The 19,853-nt window shown below is 51.5% G+C and overlaps 1 protein-coding gene across 2 annotated transcripts in view; it reads left to right on the top strand.

The window, feature by feature from the left end:
• The first annotated feature begins 820 nt into the window (after positions 1–820).
• The window catches only part of MTMR4 (myotubularin related protein 4), a 38,094-nt gene continuing 19,061 nt past the window's right edge, over positions 821–19,853 (top strand). The window contains exons 1-4 of one of the 2 annotated variants that reach the window (XM_066635606.1): positions 821–918; positions 5,181–5,243; positions 7,068–7,125; positions 17,060–17,149. In XM_066635606.1, the coding sequence (XP_066491703.1) occupies positions 7,123–7,125; positions 17,060–17,149 (93 nt within the window). In that variant the 5' untranslated portion in view covers positions 821–918; positions 5,181–5,243; positions 7,068–7,122. Of the gene's footprint in view, positions 919–2,258; positions 2,361–5,180; positions 5,244–7,067; positions 7,126–17,059; positions 17,150–19,853 lie in introns of those variants that run through there. The other variant, XM_066635607.1, reaches the window with a different exon arrangement.

Raw genomic sequence — 19,853 nt, 5'->3', positions numbered from 1 at the left:
GGAGCCTTTCTCCCCCCCCCCCATGGCTCCGGAGAAGAGGGGCCTCTTGCACGCTCCCTGCCAACTAAGCCCCCCGCACCCCTCCGGCTACGCCACTAGGTGAAATTAACCTCTCTGGACCCTGCTCAGCAGCCACCTTCAGCTCTGTCTCGGTGAGAACTAGAAACTTGAGGCTCCGTTTTGCTCCCCCCACTGGGAATGGCTCCGAAGGGGAGGGGCCGCTCCCCCTCCGGCTACGCCACCGCCTACGACTGTATCTTCCACCCACTCAAGAGCCTGGAGTGGCCCCGAAGGGAAGCAGCTGGGGCTCCGCCCCCTCCAGCTGAGTGGCTGCTATGGCGCGCATGCGGGATGGGCGGGGCATGCAGGGGCGTGACTCCCCACGCCCCGCCCCCTGAGCGTGCACCAGCAGCCACACCCGCACCAACCAAGAAGGGACTGCAATGCCGCGCCCCCTCCCTCCTTCTGGCTCTTGATTGGACGAGAGGGGAGGCGGGGTCAAGGGACTGAAGGCGCCGGGCGCGCCTCCCTTCGCAGCCAATCAGGAGTCGCCTCTGACATCAGCCCTCGCAAAAAAGAAAAGAAAAAAAGAACCGGACTTTCGCGCTCGCTGATTGGCCCGGGCGTCGAAGGACGCGCTGTGATTTCTCATTGGCCGTGCTTCCCGCCCACCCCCGTTCTGGTCGCGGGGCGACGGGGCGGACGGACGGGCGCGGCGTCCAATCGGGCGCCGCCTTCTCTTAGTCGGGGGCGGCAGCCGCCTCGAGATTGGTCGGCGGGGTGGTGGCGGTGGCGGATTGGCTGCGGGGGCCGAGGGGGCGAGAGCGGCACGCGGCGGCCGAGGTGGGAGCAGCCGCGGCAGGAAGAGGAGGGAGGAGCCGCGTCGCGCCCCAGCAGCAGCAGCAGCAGCAGCAGCAGGTGAGGCGACCCTCGCGCCCTCTCCCCTCCTGCCCCGCGCCGTCGCCTGAGCGGGCGCGGGGCGGGGCCTCCCCTCGGCAGCCCCGCCCCGCCCCAACGAGCCTGGGGCGGGGCCACGCGAGGCCCCGCCCCGCCCGCAGGTGCCGCGCGCCTCTGGTTCCTCTGAGCACGTGCAGAGCGCTCCTTGCCCTGTGGCGGCCCCGGGTCCTGCCCGGCCTGCGGTCTCCGGGAGGGCACAGCGCCTGCAGGGCCTCGCCGTGGCGCGTCTGGGGGCGCAGAGCGCCGAGCCCTGCAGGGCGCTGTGGCGGCGGCAGTGGCAGGGCCCCCAGTTTGCAGGAGCCTCGCCGTGGCCGGCCCGGGGCGCTGAGCGCGGAGCCACGCAGGGAGCCTCGTTGCGGAGTGCCGGCGGCCCCTCCCCTTCGGGGCCCTTCCAGGCGCTTTGCTCTTGCCCCGGAACCGCCCCGGAGGGGGGCCGCTTGCACGCCACGGCGAGGCTCCCGGCGACGCCACTGCCGCCCCCCAGCGCCCTGTAGGGACCTGGCCGACCCGGGCCCCATGGCAGGTCCAGAGTGGAAGGGCAGCCCCTGGTCTTCAGCAGCAAGAGGCAGCCTCTGTGGTTTGCTGCCCAGGGAGGTTCTGTCCCGGCCTGGGAGCCCTTCCTGCCCAACGCGCCTGCCGAAGTGGAGCCCGGAAGGCAGTCCCCGTCCTGCGAGGACCAGCCGAGTCCAGGTGTGCAGGCTCTGCACTTGGCTCCAGGGAATTCTGAGGGCAGATCCCCAGAGGACAGCGTGTCAAAAAGTGCTCTTTGCACGTCCAGAGGGAAGTTCAAGCAGCCGGGTGTCGGAACGCCTGACGCGCTTCATTGCGAGGCGAAGGTGTGCTTTGTGAGCCCCTTCGCTCCTTCTCAGGTGGACACCCTGCCCAGTCAGTAATGCTGGGGTAGAATGCAAGAGGCAAGAGGGTAGTTGGCCAAAGGACAGTGAACCTTGAGATGCGTGGCAGGCACCTGCATGTTCTTCTGAGGTGCAGATGAGCAGGGCTCAGTCTCTTCCCAGCTGTTGCCAGGATTTTCAAGGGGCAAGAGCTGACACAATGTACACAGAGGTGTGCTTGCTGTCGGCTTGGTGTCAGAAATTGCCCAGTGCCTGTGTTCTGCACGTGTTCAGAAACTCCTCTTTGGATGCCTTCAGCTTTGAACACCTGCTGATCCCTGGTTCACCAATGAACTACCTGTGATGCTTCCTCTAGGATGAGTGAACCTGAACACACTGCTGCTGTCCTCCTTCCCTCGAGCCCAGAAACAGTTACGTGAGAGGAGCCTGTACACGGTGTACTTCCACTTTCATCTCTACTATTAAATGTAGCCTCTGACTGAGCTGGAACATCCAAACCCCTTCTGAACAAGTGTTTATGTACAGGGTGCTTAATTCCTGAACTCAGAGGTAACTGGAAGTGCCAGACATTTCATGTTCCCTGTTGCACTAGAGGGAGGTTTCTTTAACAGTTTGTTACTTGGAGGAGATCAGGGAAATTACTTCCTATTCTTAGAGGCAGTTTTGTTTTCTTTTTGACAGCTGTTACTTCGTTTATTTCAGGTCTGATTTCATGACAGTCAAAATGAGTTCTAGGGCAGGGTCTGATCTGTGGGAGTGCCACATAAAAGCCAAATATCTAAAATGAGGAGTAATTTGAAATTATGTCCCAGCAACACTCTTTCCTCTCAATGTAGATGTGAGTAGAGTTTGATTGTGTTTATTGCCGGGTGAGGGGAAGGCTCTCTGGAGCATTAGAATAGGCTGGGATGGAGTGCAACTCCTACATGGTTCATTGCAGTCTGGCTTTTGTAGGCCAGACAGAGCATGTCCCTTCAGATGCAGGAATTTAGGACACAATTGAGAGGTTCTTCCTGCACTTCTCCTGCTGGTTTTGGATATGGAGTACCTGTACCTGTTATTGTCTCTCCCCCCCCCCCCCCGGTCATCTGCTGTGTGGCAATCCAGGGATCTTGCTCCATCCAGTAGGCCAGGGCTTTTCAAGCTGGGGCGTCACAACGCCTCAGTCTGCAGGCCCTGGCCCCTGCCCCCTTAAGGGGTGGGGGCGGCCTGGAGGCAGGGAGGAGGCAGCAGCGCGTTCCCCAGGATCGCCTCCTCTAAATCCCCGCCTCAACTAATCCTCATCTCTGCTAAAGCGGAAGTGGAACGTGATCGCTCCGCATCTACTTTCACTGCTGCGGGGAGCCCTGCTGCAGGTCGTGTCGGGCTCTCTGCACCCCGGGAGGCTGCAGGGGCTTGGGTATGTGATCCTGGGGATTGCGCCGCTGCCTTCTGCCACCCCTGCTGCCTTCCCCCCTCCCGCCCACGCAAGAACTTAGTGACTCTCAAACTCTCCCAGAGAATTTGAAAACCCCTGCAGTAGGCTGAGGAGTGAACTAGGGCAAAAACAGGCAGCAGAAACTAGCCCTGTCCTGTAACCTGATTCTATGGGCATGTCCAGACTGTCGCAGGACCACCACACACAAACATCCCTGAACAGTCAAAGGACTTCACATGTTGCCCTCACGCAGCGGTGGAGCTGCATTAAGTTTTGTGAAGAAGATGAGAGATCAGGAACATCACCTATCAATTAATTAAGCCCGGTGGCTAAAAGATTTAACCCAGTGGTGAAAGTTTTGAGTTTTAGGATGGAGCCTCACCTTCATGTTTGCTGGTGCATAAGGTGTGAAAGGAGGGCTGTGGCCCCAGATGGCTGCTGGGTACCATCTGTGGCATGTGGATCCATATTGCTGCAATATAAAACTAGTGTCAAGATTGCTGAATAGTTTCTGGTTCTGCAGATTCTCATTCCAACTGGCTCCTGTTTTGTTTATGGTTTGTTAAGGATTGCAAAGTTAAGGATTGGTTGAGATAAACTCTGTGGAAATTCAAATGCTTGAGGTGAGGAATCCAGACGTTAGTTGTCAACAGAGTCCTCCAAACACAGGATAGTGAGAAAAAGGAAGGCTTTAACTCTGAATGTTGTCTGCACTGTGTCCAAGATTCCTCTTTCTTGGGGCTCCTTCATGACCAACCATGAACAGCAAGCCACAAAGACACAGGTTGGAGTTTTGCGTCTGTAGCTGCTGTTGCAAGGTGTTCTGTAGGAATAACTTGTCTACAGGCACTGTTGCTGACAAAATATGCCTCTTTCTCCTGCCAGTCAGAGTTGAGGGCCCATGTGTAGGGCAACCCAATGTGAGGAGAAGAGGGCTCTTCTGCCTTTGCCAGTTGTGAGGAGGGTGACACTTCAGCAGCATCAGTCATCGCCGTTCAACTCATCGCTGCCTGACTAGCTATATCTTGCTGCAGGCTTGTTACCTCTGGAAAGAAATGTCCATTTATGTCCTGCTTTTCTCATGCTGAAACAAATGCCCAAGGTGGTTTACAAGTTCATAATAAATGTACAGCATATCACAACAATAGGTAAAGACATCAGAACAGATCTCTAAAACATTAAACACTAAAACATAAAATCCAAGCAAAACAGAGCAAAAGGCACATTGTGAAATCATTGGGGGAAACAAATTAGTCGAGGGCCTCTGCTAGTCTACTCAGAAGTGTCCCGTTGTGTTCACTGGGACTGTGATCTTTAGTTCTTTAGACTGCAGCATTTTCAGTGGGGTTGTATCTTTAATCATGAATTGATTAAACCTGCATCTATTTGCACAGAAGGGAAGCAGCAAATCTGAAGACAGAAGCATGTTTAGTGGTTGGGAGGATGCACGTGTGCCTCCTAGGAAAGCCTTCATCATCTTGGAAGAGACATTTCCTTTTCCTCGTTGCAGGAAGGAGTACCTCTTCCAAGAGAGCATGTGCCATCTCCGATTTGTGCATGCCTTTGTATTAAAAATGGCTGGAAAAATGTAAAGTTTTCTGCCGGATTAATTAGGGCACCTTTTAAATCAGTCAAGAGGTTTCTGACCACCTGATGCGTTGGCAGAGTGCAGCAGTGTATGTGCGCAGCTGGGTGGGTTGGGGGTAATGCAGGGTTCCCAGCTGTTTCTGTTCATGCATTTAAAAAATGTATATGCTGTCTTTTTGCCCAGAGGTCTCCACACAAGTGAGCCTGGGCTGGTCGAGTGGGAGCTGGTGGACAGTGGGCCCAGCTGGGGTAAGGCCTGCCCCCATTTGTCAGGAAAGTACCAGGACAGGGCTGTCATTTGGGGTGTTCTTCTCCCCCTCCCAACTTTTGGATTTCCATTCAGCGTTCTTTCATTGTCCCCTCAGGAAAATGCTCATTTCCAGTCAGCTGAGGCCCCTGCAAATAGAGGAAGACTGAGACGACACCAGGTATTTTGAACGGCTTATTTGTTCAGCGCTTTTCACCCCCCTTCTGCATTGCCATTGACCAAAGACCAGTGTGTTCTTTGAGACCCATCCTGGGGTCGCTGTCAATTCTCACGTCTTGTTATCTAACACACACCCCTTGTCCTCATGGCTTCATATTTTGACTTCATATGATGCACTGTCGTATCTGACCACAAGCAGCACTAAGAGAATAACACTGATAAAACACTCTATGCAGAAGGTATAATTCACAGTCCGCTTAGTCCAGAATAACTCCTTTATTTTACAAGGATTACACTATTACTCTTCTATTAACAACACCTGCGTACAGCCATTCCTCCACGATGGTGATGAAAGGTGCATGTGTAGGGCTCCCAGGCAGTCTCTCATCCAGATCTAGACCTGCTTAGCTTCAGCAAGGTAGTGCCCCATGGATCTCCAGAGCATACCTTGGGACAGTGTTACTGCCAGCAGCCATCCAGGCTGCGCAAGGCTTGCTGTGACCATGGCTCCCCGGTTTGGTGCATGGTGATGACATCCTCGTCAAGCAACTCAGGGCACTGAAACGGCATCAGTCGTGCAGCTGGCAAGCAATACTGAAGGGCAGGCACAGGTGTGGTGGTGAGGTTAAAGGGAAAGAAAAGTAGGAAGGAGAAACCCCCTTTCTCTGCTTAAGCCCCAGTCCCTAAGCAAAGGGTGGCACAGCACACTCGGGACTCCTTTTTGCTGCCTCAAAAGACAGGAGCAGGACTGAGATACTGATCACTTCCCTCCAACAACTCCCCCTGCTCTTGCTGGTGTTGAGGCAACAACCAGCAAGACGCAAGCAGAGACTGATACTGAAGCACGTCCTGCTCTCTGAAAAGCTTTTCCTCTCTCCTACCCATTTTCCGTTATCTCCACAGTAAATTCTACAGTGTTATTGGACTGACTGTAGAGCTGAGACTCCACAAGCTCATTCCTCAACCCGTAGGATGTGGATCTTCCCCCTTGGGGGAGGTGGAAAGCATGCCACAGAGCACTAGAGCAATTGGATGGTTACCTGCAGTCACAGAGCAGTAAATTTCTGCTTCCCAGGCAACTTCCTGAGAGTGTGTGCTGCAGGTGAACTAACCATAGTGTGTGTGTCTGTATCAGTGAAGTTATTGCAGGTGGTGCTGTGTTGCAGTTGGTGCGGCCTTCGGTGCCTCTGTTGAAGACAGCTAGAGGTCTGTGCGGGCACTGCCAGAAGTTGCGTTTTCTTGCGTGACATAGTTTTTGGAGCAGCCAGCCTGCCATTCAGGGCGGGAGAGCTCCCCTTCACTTGATCTGGAACGTTAAGAATATAAGAATCTGATCTGAAGAGTGGATCTGGGGTAGGCCCATCTACTCCAGTATCCTGCTTCCCACAGTGGCCAACCAGATACCTCCAGGAAGCCCAGAGGCGAGGTGTCAAGCAGTAGGTCTCCCCTGCTGTTGCTGTATTCAGTGGTATCCTGCCCCTGAAGCTGGAGGTTTCTTTTGTTATCACATCTGTTACCCATGAATAGATTTTTCTCCTGCACGAATTTACAAGTACACTTGGGAGGGTGTCCGTCTGTGTACTTTGCTCCTTCACCTCAGCAGGTTGTAAAAGAGGGAGGTGTTTAACCAGCTGCCGCTCCTGTGTGCCTCCCGGGCCTTGTATCTGGGCACAGTGTTGCGCAGTCATCCCTTGACACTCCCACAGTTGGCACTTCCTATGGGGGTGGTGGAGAAAACCGCTCCAAGGAGACCTTGCCCAAGCCAGGGTTGCCTCATTGGCCTGCATCTGGTTCCTGCACAGACGTCCTTTCCTTTCCTTTCCAGGTGGGTCTTGAGCAGCTCCAGAGAGAACGTACGGGGCAACCCTGAGGAACTGGCAATGGTGAGTGTGCTTTCTGCTCTGCCTTCGTCTCCTGCTGTGGATGTTTGCTCTGAACTTGGCGGCAGCGGCTGTTCGGTGCCCGGCTTCTGCAGTAGCAACTGAGTGCTGTGGAAAAGGCTGCTGGGGAGAGGCTGGTCCAAACATTGCCACACTGAAGCAGCTGCCACATGGTTCTGACTGGGCAGCAGGGTTTTCCTCACTAGTTGTTGTTGCCGCCATCGTGGATGTAGCGGTACAGATCAGAGGAGGGACACTATCTTAGTTTGCGAGTCTTACAGGCTGCTTCCATGATGCAGGGAAAGGCCAGGGACTGACAGCAAGTCATGGGGTGCAGGTAAAAGAGAGTGCCTTGCGTTGTAAGGCTGTGTGCTAGGCTCCGTTTGTATAGTTGAACAGCACCTTCTTGTCACCTTTGCTTGGCAGGCTGTTCCTCTTGGATTCTGAGAGGCTCAGGTGGAAGGAGGTGGTCAAACCAGTGTGCTGCTCAAAGGATGCTGAATTAGCCTGGCTGAGTTTAGAGGCTGAAGGAGAAGAGCCTGTACTGCCTGCAGGGAGGGCCTCAGGTCTCAGGCTAAAGGCCTGTAGGTGGGGAAGACCCCCACTTTAAGGCCTTGGTGAGCCCCCTGTGAGTCAAGGGTCTGGCCTCTCAGAAGGCCGCTTTGCGTTTGCCGGAAATGCCGCCAGAGGGGGATTTTCTCCATAAGTACAAGAGCACCCGCCACAGGCATAGGAGAGAGGAAATTGGGGCACATGGGGGTTCTCTGTGAGAACGCAGGCCTGCTGTTGACCTGCCACGGTGATGTGGTTTGTCAGAACTTTTGATACAGTGTTTTGGGGAAAGCGCCTTCTTTCTCAGGGCTTGGCTGGAAAGTGAATCTTTTCACAAACCTGGACAGATACAGTCACAGGGCACCAGCTTGAGGAAGGCCTTTGGTGTGTGCTGGAAGTCTTGTGTTTCAGCTTGACACGGCTTCCACTTTGATGAAGCTGAATTGATAACTTTATTTAGAGAAACTCCTTGTGGAATGCTAAGAGTGCCTGAAAACACTGGGCATGATGGAGTCTGCCTCTGGGCAGAACTGCACGTTAATCTCTGCAGTGGTGAGTTCCAAACCTGTTTGCCAGGGGGGCACACTTGTTGTGGAGAAATGGCAAGTGAAAAGAGGTGGTGGGAGTTGCAGTTATTTAATTGGGTCAGACTAAACAGAGGTGGTATTGATTGGGTGGAGTGTAGATTGCCTAATCTGAGCATGGGTGCCCAGGCTGTTTTGGTGGGGGTTGCACACCTCCATGGAGACTACTTGAGTCTGCCCTTTGATCCAGGCATGAGGAGCAGCAAGAGAGAGAAAGCGGAGCTGCTCAAGGGAATAGCCGACCTGTGGTGGCTGAGAGCGCTGGGCAGGGGAAAGTCCAGATGTGAGAGAGGAATCCTGTGGAGTACCCGGTACTTTGAAGGCAAGGATGGGGGAGGAGTTTTTGCAGGGCCCAGGAGCAGGCAGGCAGCCGTCATGGAGATAGGAGGTTTGTTCTCCTTGTTCTGTCTCAGGAGTGCTGCTCGTTCCCTGTATCTGTCCCTGGCTGGAAGACATTGTGTCGGAACTGGGTGTGAATCACAGGCAGTCTCTGCAGTAGCCGTCTGGCAACGGGGACGTGCAGTGCCCACAGTGGGAACTGTCCCCGGCAGCCGCTTGCCAGAGCACATGGAGCCTGGCTGATGCTGCTGTCTGAATACGAAAAGACAGAACCTCTCCATGGCTGAGGAGGCTGTGTCGGGCTCTTGCGTTTTCACTGCACACTCCTTTTCCAGCAGGATTGTCCTTCTGTTGCAGATTTTCCTGTGTTCTTGTTATGCAATTTGCCTTGGAGTCTGGCTCTGAAAGGCTCAGCTTAGGAAGAGCTTGTTAAGTGCAGTTCGGTTTAAATGTTTAAAAAGTCATATTTTTGTATATTTTAAATCATTGGCGTTTATTGATCTTGCTGACAATAAGTGATGATGATGATAATAATAATAATACAGGTATTTCTATACCGCCTTTCTTGGTCGTCAGATTTCTCCTCAGACTTTAATTCAAGGCGGCTTACATAGGCAGGCAGTACTGAATCCCAGTAGGGATTTTTACAATTGAAGAAGGTTCTGTCTTTCAAGAACCACAACGTTTATAAGTGACTATAGAAGACTCGTCTTGTCTTTGGAGGTATATCCTCGCAGTCAAAATGATTCTGTGACGTGTTTGCCTGGGTCCAAGAGTTGGGGTGTTCATTTGTGCTCCAGGTGGTCTTGAGCTCCCTGGACTGTGTCCTGGTGTAATGTCCCCTCTCCCTTTTTCTGGTCTTCTTGCCCCAAGCTTGTGACGAGAGAAAGTGTGCCAGGCAGAGCCACCTCTTGGTCTTGTGTGTGGAACGGAGGGGGGGCTTGTACAGCTGCCCTCATAGCTTGAGAGAAGCCCCACTGGAAGCAACCAGAACCTCTTCTCTGTGGGTGCCAGTGGCGTAGGACCCCCTTGGAAGGCCAGCTCGGGGCCAGACCGACGTCTCGCCGTGTGTCTTTCCAGCCTCGCGGTGTCCTGCCGGATCGTGGGGGTGGGCAGGCAGCATTTCTGAGATGTCAGCCGTATGTTCTTTGGCTTTTAGCCAGAGGAAACTGCAGGCCTGCTAGCTGTGCAGCAGAGCTGGCAGGACTCACTGTGTCCCTCTCGCTCCCCCGCTGGCCTGCCTCTGTGAGCGATGGCCCTGCCAGTAAGCCCCCTGTGAACGTGCAGTCCTCTGGGCTGAATCCTGGCCGGGTCTTCCTCCTGCCGGAACCTACAAAGCCAGGCAGCAGCAGCAGCAGCTATTGTTCCTGTGCATTCCCGCACATGCCGCCTGCCTCAGAGGGAGTCGCTCAGGCAGGCCCCCGACAGCCCCTCGTAACCCAGCCATACCGGCAGGTGGGAGCGGTGGAGCCGCGACTCCTCCTGGCAGACTGAGCCAGAGACTCCATTTTCTTTGCTGGCTTTTGGGAAGTCCCTGGCATGGCAGAGCCTCATCTTGCTTCCACTGGAGGGAGGTGGAGTCTCCCTTCCTCCGCCTGCTCCTCCCCCCAGCTTCCCCTCCCCTCCATTGTCGACAGCCGCTGAAGCAGCCAGCGCACCTGCTCCCGTCTCCAGCAGAGACAGAGATGCTCGAGCCCTCCATGGAAGGTTGCGCTTCTCGGCACCCGCCTGCCTGAGCCCTTCGCGCCAAAGGAGCCAGAGGGAAGCGATGCCCCTGGCTTGGCTCCGGCCTGGCATCCGCCTCTGGAAGCGACCATGACTTTGCCGGGCCGTGTCTCCTGCTCCATGCTGAACTGCTTTGTAAGTGGGCTATCTGCCTCCCCACCCCGCCTGCCTGCATGTTGGCTTGTCTGCATTTCCATCCATGCCTGATGGGGCGGGGAAGAGAGGCTGGAGACTGGCATTCTTGGGCTGCCTGCTGAATGGAGAGCGCCTGGCTGGCCGTTTTGTTTGGCTCTTGGGGAGTGGCTCTCCTCCCCCCTCCCGTCCCTCACCTTGATCTTGCTGGCTTTCCTCTTGCCCTGCGGCTTTTCTCCTGGCTCCATCTCCACTTGACTGGGAGTGCTGAGTTGTTGTCCAGGCCCCCTTGAGTGAACCTGGGTGGGCAAGACAGCAGTTTGGTCTCTGGCGCTGGGATGGAGTGCTGCTCCCCTCACTGTGATCCAGGGGTTGCCCTGCAAGTGGGTGGGGGTCCTCTTTTTCGGCAGCTTTGCTGCCTCTGCTTTGTGCTTCTTTGAATCAGGGCCACATGGCTGCTGAGAAGAGGTCAGACTTGCTCAGGGATATGCCTCCCCATCAGAATTCCCTTCTCCCTTCATGCTTGCTGGCATCTTGCTGAGACCAGGAGAGGTGGGCAAAGCCCTGCTTGGTGCCAGGTGAGGATGATGGTCAGTGTGGGAAGGGGCCCTGCTGTAGGCCAGGCGTGAGCTGGCCTCAGCTGAGAGAGGCGTCTTCCTCCATGCCGAAGGTGGGCAGCAATTGGCTGCAGTCCTGTGTGCCATTACTCAGCATAGAGATCTATCTAGTGGCCTCTGGCTCCTGGCTGCTGAACCAAGGAGAAGGTCTGTCTTGGGCCTGCTGATTCTACAAAGAAAAGGCCTTGTGGAGGTCTGGTCAGCAACCCTTAAGCAGAAGCTTCATTTGAGCCAGGTTGCTGGCCTAGCCCTGGAGGCAGACGGAGGGATGTGCAGAAGGGTCTGTGTGTCTCACCGAGAGCCACTTAGCCCCATACAGTGTTCTGTGGTGCCAGTCTGGTGTGCTGCATCTTTATGGCTTGTTTGTCGTAGTCGCACAAGCCACTCAGTGCTGTGTGGTACGAAAGCGTGGTCGGTTGGGTTCGTGAGGAGTGTTGGGCTAATCGCTCTGTACACCTTGGCACCGTCATTTTTATTTCAGGGTCTCATATCGGATCGCTTGAGAGGAAAAGGGTGACCCTGACCCAAGGAGCTTGCAGTCTAAATTTCAAAAGAGGGTGTGAAGACGGACAGAGGAAATGATAATAACAGTATTTATTTAATAACAGTATTTATATACCGCTTTTCAACTAAAAGTTCACAAAGCGGTTTACAAGAAAAATCAAATAACTCAATGGCTCCCTGTCCCAAAAGGGCTCACAGTCTAAAAAGATGCAAATGAATACCAGCAGAACAGACACTGCTGGGGTGAGGTGGGCCAGTTACTCTCCCCCTGTTAAAAAGAGGAGCACCCACTTGAAAAAGTGCCTCTTACCCAATTAGCAGGGGTAACAGGGATAACAGGAAGACTCTGAGCAAATGTTGTCAAGGAACATGGGAAGAGCCTTGCTGGATCAGGCCCAGAGCCCATCCAGTCCAGTTCCCTGTATCTCACAGTGCCTACCAGATGCCTCTGAGATACAAAAGATGCCTGTATCCTGGCATTCAGAGATAGGCTAAGCTCTAAAATCGGGAGGTTGCAAATAGTCGTCACGGCTTGTAACCTGTGGTGGACTTTTCATCCAGAAATCTGTCCAATTCCCTTTTAAGGGCATGTAGGTCAGCTGCCATCACAACTTTGTGTGGCATGGAGTTCTACAGATTGATTATTCGCTAGGTAAAAAAAAAATTTCCTTTTGTCTGTTCTAAGATTCCCACAGCTCAATTTTAGTGGATGTCCTTTGGCTCTGTTGTTGTGCGAGAGAGAAAAGAATTTTATCCATTTTATCCATCTCTTGTATAATTGGATATGTCTCAGACATGTGCCTCCTCAGGCACCTTCCTAGACCGAAGAGGCCCAAATGCTGCAGCCTTTCCTTGTAAGGGAGGTGCCCCAGTCCAGTAATCATCCTGGCCCGTCTCTTCTGCACTTTTTCAAGTTCTGCTATATCTTTTTTGAGATGTAGCAACCAGAACTGGACACGCTACTCCGGATGTGGTCTTACTGTATACAGTGACATAATATTGGCTATTTTAACCCTTTTTTAATGATCCCGAGCATGATTCCTCATAACCGCTGCACACGGAGTTGATGTTTCTATTGAGCTGTCCGCCTGCTCCCCAAGATCTCTCTCCTGATCCGTCACAGACAGTTTCTCAGAACCCTTCAGGGTATATGTGAAATGTTGATTTCTTGCACCAGTGTGTGTGTCTGCCATTTGTCCACCCGTTCCCCCAGTTTAGAGATATTCTTCTGGCATTCTTTCACCGGCCAGAGATATTTAGTGTCTTCTGCAAACTTGGCCACCTCACTGCTGGTCTCTAACAGCTGTTCCCCAGTTCAGGTTATTTATGAACAAGTTGAAAAGCACCAATCCTTTGGGCATGCCACTTTTCACCTCTCTCCATTATGAAAACTCCATTATACCCACCCTCTGTTTCCTGTTTTGGAGCCGGTTCCCGAACCATACGAGGACCTGCACTCTTATTCCTTAACTGAGGAGTTTTTTTTAGGAGCTTTCCTCAGTGTTACCTGGAACAGTTTGTGGGCCAATCGTCCTGTACTTTCCTGGGTCCTCCTCCCTCCTTTTCTGAAGAGTGATGCGATATTAGCTGTTCTTCAGTCCTCTGGCACAGTGGCCGTTACAAGTGAGAAGTTGCATGTTTTAGTCACGCTTGAGTTCCTCAAGAACTCCTGGGTTGATGCCATCTCGGCCCAGTGGCTTGTTAGTCTTTACTTGGTCAGTAAGTTCTGACACATTCTCTCTCTTAGGCCCCAATCCTAACCCACTTTCCAGCACTGGCATAGTGGTGCCAGTGGGACGTGTGCTGCATCCTGCAGTTGGGGGGCACTCACGGAAGCCTCCTCAAGGTAAGGGAATGTTTGTTCCCTTGCCTCGGAGCTGCATTGCCCTTTTGTCGGTGCTGGAAAGTGGGTGAGGATTGCGCCCTCACTCTCTCAACTTCCATTGGACTTAATTCTTTGGTCAGCCTTGGAGGGGGAGGCTGTTCAGGCAGCGGCATCATCCCCGGTCTGCTGCTATGAAGACAAATGCAAAGAACTTGTTTGATTTCTTTACAATTTGCCCATCCCCTTTTATCTCCTCTCCCTCTCCCCAGCTGGCCAACTGCTTCTGAAGCAGGTTTCCTGCTTCAGGCATATGTGGGAAAAGAGGTTTTTATTTCCCTTAATGTTGCTGACCACACTCCTCACAATCATTCTTGGCCTTTCTGTGGGGTCAGAGAAGGAGTGAAGAGTGGTGGTGCCGCGTCTCTGTGAGGGTGTGTGCATTGAGTTTTGTCCACTGCCTTTGCCCTACTGATGAAGAGGACAATCTTTGTGCCCAACCCCCTGTGGCAAGGTGTGTGTATGTGTGGGTGTGCGTAGTGTCGAAGGACAGGAGCAGCCTGGCGATCTCTAGCCTCTGGTAGGGAGGGCTTCAGGCACAAAGCATGTGTTCTTGTGCACATGTAGCAGGACTAGCCTAGTGCTTCTTCTTTGTTTCTCTTAGCTAGTAAGTGAGCCAAAGGTTGCTGTTGCGCTCCAAAGTTGGACCAGGCATTTGGCCCCATTTTTCTGAATGCCGGGCATTTCCTGTTGTGCTGACAGTCCTCAGCGAGTGTCAGGCTACAGATAGTGGGAGTCCAGGACCAGGGATAGGCAGGAGCTATCTGTGAATGCAGCTGGACCAGAGGCAGGCGTGTCCTTCACACCCCGCAGAAGCTGAGTTCCAGAACAGCCAACACGGACCAGGTTGACTCAGACTGAACAGCCAGCTTGGAGGCTGGGGTTTGGTGAGGGCCTGCTAAGCAAGGATTGGTCCTTGGCTGATGAGGTGTGCAAGCAGGTGGGTACTGCAACTTAGAGGGCACCCATGTGCCACACGGCTCTCTGTGCCAGGCTTGCCATGGAAATGAAGTGCTGGCAGTGCCCAAGTCAGTCCCTGGCGCGCAACAGCCAGAAGTTCCAGCACGCTTCACAGCAACTGCACCTGGAGCTTATCAAGTGAAAGTGTCACTGTTCAATGTTTTGTATTGATAGGTCCACAGGCAGGACATGAAGGCAGTTCCGCCCCTGCTGTTGCTTCCCCCAGAGATCCGCATTCAGAGGTAGATTTGCACTGAGGTTGGAGTTTCCATTTAGTCATCATAACCAATAGCCTTTGTTCAATCTATCCTCTTCCATGACCTTGTCTGGTGAGCACTTTTTCAAAGCTCTGGAAGACGGGTTCCAGATCACCCCACCACAACCAGCAAAATGGCACTCCCAGTTTGACTGTGGGCACGCAGCTCCTCACAAAGGCAGTTTTCTTTTTGGAAAACATTAGTACTGTTCTTCTGGTCTCCATGTTTGGGAAGAAGAGGCTTTCTCTGGCAGCCATTAAACCCTGGGCATTCTTCTCCAGGAGTCCAACAACAGTTGTTGTTAGAACAGGTTCTTGTGGAAAGAAGTGTTCCTAAAATCTCAAGTCTCCCTATTTCCTGTATTGTCTTATGCAGTGCCTGTTCCTTTTTTTTTTCCTTCCCTGGGAAAGAGAACATGAGTGTTTAATAAAAGATGAAATTGTTCAGATTGTGAAGTTTAAGAGGGAGTGAAAACCTAGTATGGTATATTTAGAAGCGACTAGTGAACTTGGGTGTCTCACTGTTAAATTTCCAGTGAGAGATGATGTCATTTTTCATGGGAAAAAGGGAATTTTCATGCATACTAAAAATTCAGGTTTTTGTCAGCACCTGAAGATAGATCACAGTTCTCACTAGGCGCAAAGTAGGGTAGGCTGTTCCCCTACTTGAGTCAGATGTCAGGCATCAGAAATTGATTTTTATCTTGGCTTAAAATGGGCACTTTTACTTTGGTTGTGTGGTGAGAACAGTTTGGGGATCTGGGTAAAAAAAACCTGAATAGGGCAGCTGAACAAGATGCATTAATAAGATGAGAACGATGAAGAAGAAGAAGAAGAAGAAGATTTATATAGCAGTTTTCAACAAGAGTAGTTCACAAAGTGGATTACATAGTAAAATCAATAAATGGTTCCCCGTTCCCAAACCAGCCAGGGGAGCTGCAGAAACCTTGCAAAAAACCCACCATCTTATGCAGCGTATAGAATTGTAGCCCTGATGTAGAAGGGATTGTCACTCCCGAATCGGCCTTTTCAGCCACACTAGACCCTGTTCCAGAACCACCATTCAGAGCGCGATGCCAGAGTCTTTCCAGACTGAAGGTTGCCAACCAGTTGGGGAGCCATGGCCACGGGACCCAGTAGGTCAAGCGAGCTGCCAGTTGAAAAATTTTTGGAACCAGTGCCCAAAGGACTCACAATCCAAAAAAAATGAAAATGCAGAAAAGACACCAGCAGCAGCCATTGGAAAAAATGCCATGCTGGGGTGAAGAGGGACAGTTGCTCTTTCCCTGCTAAATAGAAGAGGACACCACTTGAAAAGGGGCCTCTTTGCCTAATTAGCATTTGGTCTTCCCAGTCTAATCTAAGAAGCATTATTATTATTGTTATTGTTATTGTTATCAACAACAACAACACAACAACAACAGTATTTATATACTGTTTACAAAGAAAAATCAAACAACAAATGGCTCCCTGTCCCAAAAGGGCTCACAATCTAAAAAGATGCAAAAGAACACCAGCAGACAGCCACTAGAAAAGACTGCTGGGGTGAGGTGGGCCAGTTACTTTCCCCCTGCTAAATAAAAGAGGAGCACCCACGAGAAAAAGTGCCCCTTACCCAGTGAGCAGTGAGCATCCACTGTTCTTAATAAAAATGATTTTGCTCAATCTTGCATTTATCTTTTAAAACTGATTATATTATATGTATGCGTGAAGCCATCCTTATGCTACAGGAGCATAAGAAACCACCTCGGATTGAGCCAAACCTCGGATTTTCATGCTGAATCCATTTGGGTTCAGCACTGGGTCCACAACACTGGGGGGCAGCAGCTCTGCCGTGCCCTAGGCAGAGAAGGGCCTTCCCCAGTCTCAGGATGGTAAACCTGAAAGCAGAGGCCTCCCTGGGGAGTTGCAGGAGAGTTGTACTGGTACACCTAACCCAAGAGTAGTGGAATGGCCTAGAGAATGAGCTGCAACTTCCTCCCTTCCAATTTCGCATCTGCCCTGAACTCTGAAGGTGGCCCAGGCAAGCTGCTTCCTCTCAGTCTTTCCTGTCTACAGTGTGGAGAGGATGATATCAAAGACTGGAGAGCTGCACAAATTTACCTGGGAGTAAGTCCCATTCAATCCAGCCGGACTTGCTTTTGAGCAGACATACGTAGGATAGTTCTGTTGCTTGCTTTACAGAGTTGTAACATGGTACACGTAAAGTGCTTTGTGCACTACAAAATCGCTGCTGTATAGATGATTATAAATGTATAGAAAGTCAGGTATAGGTAAATTATAAATAATTTTTTGAGGGTCTCATTAAACCAGTGAACTGACTCTATATGAGGAGCCATGTTGGTTGATGTCTTTCTGAGTGTGTGTTCTTGTGTTTGGTGTGCAGGGTGAGGAAGGCCCACCCAGTCTGGAGTACATCCAGGCAAAGGACTTGTTCCCCCACAAAGAGCTGGTCAAGGAAGAAGAGTCTTTACAGGTAAGTCACAAAGGGCCTCCTTGGAAGTGGGTGGACCACAGCTGTAAAGTGCATCTCCTTCCAGGCACTGGAAAGCTGCGAATTCCAGCCTGTGCTTCTCCAACAGCAGTCCCAAGGACATGGTGTTGTCATTCAGGGGCCATTTTGACTCTTCAGATCTGAGTGGTGCCTCTCTTAAACTGTTGCACCGTGGCTCTCCCACCTGGAGGAACCTGGATCTCCTGCAACAGTGCTGACTTCACTGTTGCTCTGAGAGTGAAGGAAAAAAGACTTCAAGTACAGAAGCAGGAACTGAAAAGTCAGAGGGTTCTTTTGGATCCCAGGGGTTTTATTTCTCTGTGCCTTTCTGAGTCAGTTGGGGCAATGAACTGGGACAATGAACAGGCAGGAGAAGAAGCCTTTTAAATTATGCAGTCAGCAGGCTGCAGCTGGTGATGATGATGAAGTTTAATAATAATAATAATAATAATAATAATACCACTTTTCAAAATGTAATGTATTCCCAGTAATGCTGCTTTTTTGCAATTGACTGATGGTATTTAAGGTGTTTGAAGAGCACCTGAACAGCGTAGGGACCACAGAAATTACCATCAATCAATTGCAAAAGGCTGTCAGTGAGTACAGCTTGCATTTTGCGATGGTATTTTTAGGATCTCAGGTCCTTAGGAAGGATGTCTGGATAAAACAAATCAGTCAATAACCCTACCCGACTGAGCAAAAATGTAATAATAATATTCAGATGAGACTGGTTTCTTGCTTCAGAACTTTAATTAGCCCTTTCTTAAAGCAACGGTTCAGTTTTCACAGTCAGTGTATCCTGATTTCCTGTGTTCTTCAATATATTTTTGAAATTCTCACACTGACCCACATTAATTCATTTATTGAACTTTTAGAAGCTAGGAAGTTGAGCACCTTGGAAGAGAGAACTCTGACTGTGTCATCTGAGCAGAAGCAAGTGGGTAGAGAGACTGCTTCAGGACCAAATTAACTCCCCCCCCCCATACCCACCCCATGTTTAAGCAAGGACCCTTAAGGACTGGAATGTCAGCAGAACATTTCATCTGCTGCACTCCATGCAGACTTGCAGTTCAATCCTAACCTGCGCTGGAATACGTAGGCCAGTTGGCCTGTGCCAAATCCAATGCAGGTTAGGAAGTGGCTGCTGTGCAATTCAGAGTATAAGGATATATTTCCCCTTACCACATGTTGTGCGGCAGCCATTCGTGCAGGTCTACTCGGATCTGCACCAACAAAATCACAGCCTGGTGTAATGCTGGACTGGCTGGGAGAGGGGTATGATCCTACCTAAGTGCCGGAAGGAGGTCCTTCCTTCCTTCTGGGCCTGGCCCACCCACCTCCACACCTCCTGCACCTCCAGAAAATTCCACTTTCCTGCTACCTCTGCAACCCCAGTGACAGCTGTTCTTGGCTGGTGCAAATTTATCAACCCAGGGCCTGAATCTGGTGCGGGGAGACCAGCATGTGTCCTTGCAGCAGCCTCCTCGACTTCAGAGTATTCATGAACGTGCTTTACAGCACATTTGTGACACTCCCAGGCTGGCATAAGAGACTTGCGCTGGCCAAGCACAGAGTTATGAGTTCTCTCTCTTAAACACAATCCTCCAGTGATCACCCCAGAGCACATTTGGAAGGCATCTAGTGCAGCCACCTTGCTGGCATGAAGCACTTCTGTATCTGGTCAGTGCCTGGTTGGGAGATTGCTATGGGAAGAACGGCAGGATACAAAAATGCTTTGGTGTGCTATTTTTAAGATCCTACAAACCCTGCTAAGAGCCCTAGGGAAGCAAGACTCAGAGAAAGAGATGGGAGGCATTATAAATTTATATGGAGTGCCTTTGGGCCTTCATTCCTCCAGAGCTCACCAAATTATCTCTCAGAAGGTGTATAAGAGCACCATACTAGAGCTCGCTTTGGCTTGGAGAATGACTTCTTAGCCACTCGTTTGTTGGGCTTGATTTTTCACTCTTAAAAATGGCACACCAAAGTGTGTGTGTGTGTGTGTGTGTGTGTGTGTGTGTGTGATTAGACCTTGTAAAATCACTCTGTTTCTCACAACATGAAGCTGAAACAAACTAGTCTAGTAGTGACTTGCCTCTGATCTGGGGCTAGCTGACTGTCCGGCCAGTTGGTTCCCTCCCTCCCTCCCTTGGGTGGACATGTGTGTGCGCTGGCTCACAGGTCTGTGCCCTTTCTTCCTCTTGAGACGTGCCTCTGAGCTGCCTTCAGTCTTGCTGTGTCGCTGTCACCACAAAGACCTGCAATAAGCCCTCTTGGGCTTCCTGCTGCACAACTTCTGTCTTCTCCTCTATTCCCTGAGGGAATAAAACTACATTTTCCAAATTATCTGTTCTGTTTCAAAGATGTGAGCAGCCAGTTCTGAAGCTTCTGCAGTCCCCCGAACATTAAGGCTCACCGCGGTGCTGCCAGGCATTCCTCCTGGCACCAGCAGTGACACCGTCCTCCACACACCTGATTTCGCAGCCCTGTTGGAATTTCACACAGAGCTGGAAAATGTTGCACTTTGCAGTTACCAGCAAGAAATTAGATCTATTTTTACCCTGCAAGGGGAGATGCCCCACGTTTCAGCAGGGAGAAAGCTCAGGCATTTGCATGTCAGCCTCCATGTAGGACCAAGTGATGGTTTTGTCCTTTCAGAGGACCAGCTGTCGATCCCCTTGGAGTC

The sequence above is a fragment of the Tiliqua scincoides genome, chromosome 8 (genome assembly GCF_035046505.1).
Source record: "Tiliqua scincoides isolate rTilSci1 chromosome 8, rTilSci1.hap2, whole genome shotgun sequence".
In the NCBI taxonomy this organism is placed as follows: Eukaryota; Metazoa; Chordata; class Lepidosauria; order Squamata; family Scincidae; genus Tiliqua; species Tiliqua scincoides.
Note: the sequence above shows the minus strand (reverse complement) of the source record. Positions and strands in the feature narration are given on the sequence as shown.